Source organism: Lipotes vexillifer, unplaced genomic scaffold (genome assembly GCF_000442215.2).
Source record: "Lipotes vexillifer unplaced genomic scaffold, Lipotes_vexillifer_v1.1 scaffold1667, whole genome shotgun sequence".
Taxonomy (NCBI): domain Eukaryota; kingdom Metazoa; phylum Chordata; class Mammalia; order Artiodactyla; family Lipotidae; genus Lipotes; species Lipotes vexillifer.
In genome coordinates, this window is record NW_006794016.1 from 34,799 (window position 1) to 43,176 (window position 8,378).

At 42.5% G+C, this 8,378-nt stretch overlaps 1 protein-coding gene across 1 annotated transcript; it reads right to left on the reverse strand.

The window, feature by feature from the left end:
• Positions 1–868: 868 nt before the first annotated feature.
• SPRY3 (sprouty RTK signaling antagonist 3) lies at positions 869–7,994 on the reverse strand. The gene is made up of 2 exons (XM_007466976.1): positions 7,613–7,994; positions 869–2,098 (listed from the first exon to the last, which is right to left on the reverse strand). Exon 2 carries the CDS (start codon positions 1,993–1,995, stop codon positions 1,129–1,131), a length of 867 nt encoding a protein of 288 aa, XP_007467038.1. The 5' UTR covers positions 1,996–2,098; positions 7,613–7,994; the 3' UTR covers positions 869–1,128.
• Positions 7,995–8,378: the final 384 nt, after the last annotated feature.

An 8,378-nucleotide genomic window follows, 5' to 3' on the forward strand; every position in this document is an offset into this window, starting at 1 on the left:
TGAGCCATGCAGTCTCAGGGCAGTTAGCTTCTAAGAGAGAACAGACCTCTGTAATATCCTTTGCTTTGTTCATTTAGCTATAAAGCACGTCTGCCTTTGGCACTTGGGTCAGACATACAAAGTTATGAGCATCCGGATTTACTATCTTACTCAGCATGCTAGTGGAATCTGTCAGTACTGTAAGTTGATTATTGGGAAAGGGAGTAAAACTTCAACTAATTAAACCTGGAAATGTAAGATAAGTTTGCCTCATATGCTCATAAACTAGCGAGTGTGGTTATGAGTGCACACACACTATTGCTAGTGATAAGTTCATTACAGTAATCAATTTCCCTTAATAAAAATTAGTATAACATAGCAAAGTTTGGCGTCAAAGGAAACACCTATGGAAAAACAGCACTTTTTGATGTGTTAGAGAGAGAAAGAGGGACAGGTAGAAGGAGACAAAGATTAGATCAAACAAGACAGAAACACAGGCAGAGAAAGGATTAGTCTGAGAGAAAGGGAGGGAAGGAGAAGAAAGCAGAGAGAGAGAAAGAAAAGAGAGGAAAAGTAAAAGTAGAGAGGGTGAGAATGGAGTGGGAATGAGAACAGAACAGAGTAATGCAAGAAGAGGAGAAAATGAGAAAAAGACTAAAGACCAGAGAGGTGGTAAATGGAGAAGGGGTCAGATTCCCTGGAATACTGAACACTGTTCCACATGGACCTGTGAAAACCATCTAAGAAGAAAGCTTCCAAAGGCACTGTGGAAAGCAGAGTGACACTCAGAGCCTGCATCGAGAGGTATTACGTCGGGGAGCTCCTAACCCTCCATGTTGCTGGTTCTGTCAGCCCTCAGTGTCCATATCTCATGCTTTATATATCACCTGAATATGCCATGACAGCCGTAAGGGCTGAGATGATGGGTGTAAAAAGACTGAAGAGGAGTGGGATAGATACCGTGAGAAAGAGCAAGGCATCCTGCACCAGGATGTACTTGACCATTCCCCTGACACTGCAGGAACAAAACTGGTGAGCCCTAACTTTGGCTTGGCTACTTTACTCCTCCTCCCCTTCTTCAAAGATGAGGCCTATGCTTTATTGATGGGGCCTAGAAGGAGAAAGCACTGGATCCCTTTTGTGGGAAGGTCATACAGACTTCTCCTGGGCCTTGGGGAAGGGCGCACTACCAGAAGAGATTTTTCTGCACACAGTGTTGGTGTGCCTTTTACAGCGGCAGCCTGGTCGCCTAAGACTATCATAGCCCTGCTGGCACAGATGGAGGCATCCACGGGTAGGCAGGTAGCAGCACAGGCAGGGTAAGAAGAGGGAGATGAGGCTCATGGCTGCCCAGCGGATGAAGCAAGAGCCAGGCCCACAGGAGCAGGGCTCATCAGCGCAGTTGTCTTCATCATCAGTAGAACAGTGGTAGAAGAGGCCCTTAACACAGCAGAGACAAGTGCCATAATCGAGGAGGCTCTCTGCAGAGCAAAGGCAACGCTGGTTGCACAGCCAGAAGGAGGGGAGAGGGCGAGCTGCCGTACAGAGGACACATTTGCAGCGCCCACACTCCTCGCAGATGAAGAGGTGCTCACTGGGGTGCACTGCAGATTGCTCAGCTTCTCCCTTCAGAGCACCATCAGCCTTTGGGTGGGCTCCTGTTCCAGGCTGGGTTTGGATGATGGACTGGCCTGAAGGTGAGGGCGTAATGCTGGCCAAGAGCCTTTGATCAGAGGCAGTGGTGCTATGGGACATTGAGCTGGCAATGCTAGATTGGCTCAGATGCTGAGGCAAGGGCTGCAATTGATGGCACTGGCTGAGACTGCGTGGGAGAGCAGTAGGCATGGTAGCCAGGGGCCAATCAGATTTGTGGGTTTGCACGATAAGGGAAGGGCTAGAGAGGGCCTGTTTACAGGGGACTGGAGGACGGTCCACATAATCATTGCTAGCGTGAGTAGAGCGCAGCTGTTCAATAGGCAGAATTTGCTGGAAATCATCTGTCACTGTGGCATCCATTTTGCCTTGATTCTTGAGTTCTGAGTGGTTTTGGGTCAGGGTGGCACTTATGGTGATAAAGAGCCCTTGTAGTTACATGGATCTTAGGGCACATCAGAAAATCCTAGGAGAGAGGGAATAGAAACAATAAATGAGAACACACAGGCATGAGTACTTTGCAGGGAACCAACAAACCTCAGGCCCCATCACCACCACTACCTTAAGTCACTTTAGTCTTCATGGTACTCCTTTATTCTGTAATTGACCTCACCTACTTCTTTACAGGCAAGTCTGGTTATCTCATCCAGACTATAAAGCACATTGGGAGCAAAGATCTGATTATGGATTCCCGTAGTAGTCCATCATATGACTAGGATCACAGGAGCATTTAGCTCATTAAGAGGTTTGCTAACCAAGAAATCTAGGCCTTCAGCATCAAAATTCTAATAAAAATGGAACCTAATTTCAAGTGAAAAGGTCACTTCCTAAAGCAACACTGATGTAAAAGAGAAAGCCTCAGATTCTTCCATGAGAAGCTGCATATATACATATACATATATATGTATATATATATGTATATATATATATTCTCAATCAAAATTTTCCTTTCAGTGAAATTTATAAGCATAAATAAGATGATAAAGGACAAGCTTGATTCAATGAATACAGGCAAGCAAGCAAGTTGCAATAATAGCAGAGATATGGCAGAGACACAGATGGCAGAAATTAGGCTATCTTAGAATAATAGGAAAAAAGGCTTCCCAAGGGCGTAAGAAAGTCAAGACTAATCATCTTGCTGTTCTCCTCATTTTATAAGCTGCTTTAACTTATTGAGGAGGTAATTCTTTCTAAATAGCAGCATGGCTTCAGAATCAAACTTTTGTATACATAGGAATAACCTGGGGATGGGGGAACCACAGAAGATAAGCCCTGAATTATTTCAAATATCACCTATAATTGTACTTTTTACCACCCTAAGTCAAGTCTATATTGATGGGATTTATGAGGCAGAATCTGCTTGGACTGCTTTTCTCTATCTTTACCTTATACAATAAACTGGCTTTCTTATAGAGCAGCAGTTTTTATACCAAATTTCAGATAAGTTGAATATCTAGAAAATATATGCTTGTGTCTTCATTGTACCACAATCAGGAAGAGCTCGGTGGTCATTCCCTGAAGCATTTGATTGAGCCTAGTACTGATAACGGTGACCATGAGGAAAATATTTTTCCAACAGTAGATTACTGTATTGCACCACCTGGAAGACTGAACAGCCAAAAGAGGTGTGCATAAGGAAACTTAAACAAAAATCTAAGAGTCACCGTGGGGGCATTAGGACCTAGGAAACACTAGCATGAATAAAGTATATATTTGAAATCATCAGACTTCAGGCCTCCTCAAAATAGATCGATTACTCACACTACCGTATGGGATGGAAAGCTTGAATGAGTAATAGAAAGGAACAAGTGAAAGAGGATAGTGCTTGATTAGATTTCCATAAGCAAGCAAACATGACACAGAAATGTGCCCAAAGTTCAATAGCAAGAAAAAAAAAAAAGACGTAGTTCATAAAGGACTCAGTGGCTAATATGATCAGACTCATTGCCTTTCAAGGCTATATCCCCATGCAAACTTATTTAGTTGAATTTACATCTGTTCATTTTTTGAAAAGAAGATTTAATTTAGTTAAAAATAACTTTTCTGGCACATCACATCAAAGAACCAGTCTGACTATAATTTCACTTTTTAGCTACTTGTTTCAGTGTTATTTAATGCAGCACAAGAGAATGCAGATAAAGACTATGGAGATTCTAAGACTCAAACATGTAACCTTTGGCAAATCACTTACTTTGTTTGGGCCTCAGTTCCGGTATCTATATAATTATAGGAATGGACTAGGTGATTTTGAGGGACTCTTCCCTATTATGGTCTGTAATTTTATAACTAAACAATGTGACAAAATAATTCTCTTCGTCCATACCTTCTACATCTTCAGCCCTTGAGGGTAAACTGGGCAACATGCCCTTGTTTACTTGGGCATTCAAAAGCAACATGTTTGTCTCTTTTATCTACTTGGACTCACAATCCCCTGAAGCCTTACACCTCTACCTTTGCTGTATCTTTGTTAAGACTCATAGTCCCAGCATTAGAAAGAAACAGGTAGTTTTCATCTGAACACCCAAATAAACAAGGACACATTGTTCAGCTGGCTTGCAGGATATGTGGATGTAGGAGCTTTGGATTGGGAAGAATCTTTTGATAATTTTATAAGAAATGAATTTATTCCCCATTGATCAGATAAATAATGTGTGGGGCTCTTCAAGTCATTTACACTGTAAAAACAATAACGTACATATGCTAGATGCATTTTAGACTCACTGATTTCCCAAAGGAAACTAGATTCAAACATACTGGAAATTCAAAAGATCAATGACTCAAAGGAAGGCATACTAGGTCTTAATGTTACAGGAGATAATCATATGGGACCCCAAGGATGTCACTAGATATCTCAGGGACTTGCCCAGAAGGTTGAAAGCTATGCTTGGAGGAATCTAGGTCATAATACAAATAACTCAGAGGCGCGAGGGGATCCTGTCTTGGCAGCAGAAGGGTATATGGTGTTTAGGTTGAGAAGGTGTATTTGGTTATTGATTAGACTGCTGCAAGACTGAAGAGTTGAGATGGTTGGATGATTAAAGGAGGCTTTGGGCATCAGTCTGTCTGGGATGATGAAGTATACTACTGTTTTGCTTACAGGCAAGGGGATTAACAGGATGAACTCAGAAGGTTTCTTCCTGCCCTGTAAAATCTTTACTAGAATGGACTGTGGAAGATCTGCAATCCGGTGGGCAGTAGGACCTGGGTAAAATCAGGGTGTTGAGTAGGATAAAACAGGATTGAACGACAATAAATTGTTTGCCATTCCGGATGTGCTGACTCCGATCTGGCTAACAGGATGAACTGAAATAGATACTGTAGGGGAAGGTAAGAGGGGAAAAAAAAGTTGAGAAACAAGAGACTGCTGCAGCACATAGATTAGATGAAAAACTACTACTGCAAGCATGTTTATGATTCAGAAATCCACTCATTAAAGGGCCATTCATTGTGAGCAGCACCAGTTAAGAAACCGACTGTGCTGCTGGTGAATTCCATATTCTATTAAGTGAGAGAGAGAATATACATATCATATATTATTAAATAGGAGCCAAGGTGATTACAAGTCTTGGCTGCACATTGATGGGATCTAGTGATTTCTGTCACGTAGTGCCTGTGCAGTAATGAATGATGCATTGTAAACCCACTCCCATCTCAGTCCCTCTGGCCAGGTGCTCATAGTTTTCTCAACAGTTTTTCTGTAGCCCTGAAATTTGCTATGTTCAACCTAAACAGAAATTTCTTTTCTTACGCCAACTTAGGGACTAGAAAGGTAAATCCATTCAAGAAATGCTGTTTGTTAATGAAAGAAAAATGTATTTTCTCCCTGGAACCTAAAATCTGCCATGTTGAGACTAAAGTTGAAAACTTTCCTATCTAAAGCCCTTCTATGTTAACACCTTAAGAGTGTTCTGATTTTTATGATAAATCCTTTCCGATACAGTATGACTCAATCTTGATTTCAAAGAAGAGGGGAGAAGAGAAGGAGAGCCTGGCTCCTGTTTTCTCCTAGTCCCATGGGTTCAATGCTGTTTTGTACCTTACTGTGTAACGGCTCTGGGGTGTGTTGCTTTCTTCTGTGCTCTGCTGTTATATACACTCGTTCTCAGAATAACTGAAAGCAAACATAGGGGGGATTTCTGCTGTGGCTTTATGTGTTTTCTTAGTTCTACTGTTCCAAAGTCTGCTCTCTAAAAATCCCTCTCTGTGCAAGAGCATTTGCATCTCTATCAAAGCACTCCCCCCCTTACAAATACCAAGTTGTATATAGTTTACATTACTAACCTCTCAGCCACTGACTGGGCCTCCGTCCTACCACATACATCTTGTTGGAGCTGCCAGGTTCTCACCACATTTAACTCTTAACGTGTCACTTTGTTACCCTAGTCCTATTCATTACCTTCATAGTTTCATTAAGACTCAACAGCAGTTTATTTCAAACCAGAGAGTCTTGCAGTTTTAAGAGCCTGCATTTTTAAAGATATAGGTGTTTTAGTAATGAGCAATACAAAGAAAAATTGTAATATCAAATGAATTCACATACTTCTAATCCTGAAGAAAATGCTAGTTGTTCATTTAAGAAGTAGGAATCTTTCTTTAAACCCCAAATCCTTTTATAAGAGACAGGAAACTTAAGTTCTGTGTGACTGTGGGCAAGTGACTTCTGTTCCAGGCCCATTTCTTCATTTGCAAAATGAGGGGGGTATGAAAGGAAGGTTTTTAAATCCCCTTCTTGTCCTTATGCTCTAAATTTTTATGCTGGGTTTGTTGGTTGCGTTCCTCTGCCTCAAAAGTCTTTCATGAAGAATTGGTGTCCTTTCCTTCAGGTTCCTTACTTCCTCACAACTCAACTTCTCAACTCTGAATCCAAGTCACTCAGATCACTAACTAGATTGTTTCCCAGCTAGAGAGACCTAAAAACAGAACAAAAAAGCCAAAATGTATACAGTGTTACAATAAAGTCTTCGAAATGTTTATTTAGAGGTTTAGGGAACAAGATTAATACTTCCTTGTGGATAAAAAGCTAGCCTGTGCCTTCTTTGTATGTATGTACATAGCTGACTTGTTGGGAACATCACTTAACACCTGGTATATCCAAATTCATGTGATAGCACATTATGTTACAGGGAGGTTTTAATGTACCCAGAAAAGCAACAATGGTTTGCGTTTCAAAATAGATTTTCTGTCTAAGAGTTCAAGGTCTGTTTTCTGTTCATCCAACATGGTTTGCAGCATTCAGAGGCGAGTGGTAACTATAATTACACGAATGGAAGGGAGTGTAAACCACTGCCCTAGGTCCTATCAGATGTCTATTGGCTAACTAGACATGTTCACAGGTTCTCACTTTTGACAAAATTTCCATATGCCACACAGAGACATGTGCACACACACCCAGGCATGGATCTAGAGATTTCTAAATCATTGCTCTGACTCAATGTAAGTAGGGGGTTATGCCGTGTCAGCTTGCGCCATTTCTACCCAGGGCAAGGTGATGTGATGAAATCTGAACGATGCACAGCCCAGACTTGTGAGCCAATAGCAGACTAGCCGTACACTGACAGGATGCCCGCTGGGCAGCCAGACTGGCCTCAGCACGGGCTCTCCGTACGTTCTCAGCTTGGGTGGTTAGGCTGCGCTATAAGGGGCTTAGGCAAGCACCAAAATTCATTTAAAGGTCAACAGGCTAGAAATTACATTGACATTTGGCTACAAAAGAGTTATTTTGAAGTTCTCCTTTGATTTAGAAATTTCCGATACGGATAGTTTTCTGCAAGAGCTGATTCATTTAAATCTCAGTTAAACGGTTTTCATTTTATTCTACCCATGCGCTTGCGCTTGTGCGCGTGCACAGACACGCGCGCGCTCTCAAACACACACACACACACACACACACACACACACACACGATGACTGGAATGAATGGCAATGTGTGCATTTCATAGAAAGAATTCTGAGGTCTTTAGGAGCTAATCTCTAAGCTTACCTTGAAGAAAGGGCTTATCCACGCTGAGAAAAGCAGAGGGACTAATGGCCCATCTGTGGCTCAAAGGGCCTCTTCTCCTGGGTCTCTAGATTTCTCCACCTCTCTTCGGAAAGTCTGAATGAAAACTCCTTCACTGGCAGTGGAGCCAGAAACAGAGATAGTTCTGTTTCAGTCTTTCTGACAGCAGAGAAAAGGGAAAGAAAAAACAAACAAACAAACGGGGTGGAGAGGAGGGTCAGACTTGTAGTGGCGGACACTTTGTATGGATTTTACATGCAGATCTAAACCGTGATGCCCGTATTCCCCAAAGAAAGCTCAGCGGGGTAAGTTGTCCTCCTCCTCCTCCGCCTCTTTCTCCTCCCCCTTCTCCTCCTCCTCCTCTTCCCCTCCTCCAGCGCTTTCCTTCCCCTTCTCTTCCCCTCCCCCTCCCTCCTCCCCCCTCCTCCAATCTGACAGATGAACCGAAGCAGCAGAAACTGCAGTTGTAGACACAGGGTATCTCAACAGAGCAATAGATACCGCTAGTGTGTGATTATTTATATAGCTTAGGGTGTGTTGGTATATAATCTGCAGAGAGCGGGCCGCGGTGGGAGGGGGGGAGGAAGGGGGATGAGATTGCAGTGTGTTCAGCTCAGCTAGCCAGCTGTTTTGTGAATGTAGATGTTTTCTAGAGGTCTTGTGAATGGGTTATAGGGGAGGGAAGGGATTTATTGCTCCTTGTTACAGTCTCTCTTTCTGCCTCTCTTTCTCCCCCCCCCCCCCCCCC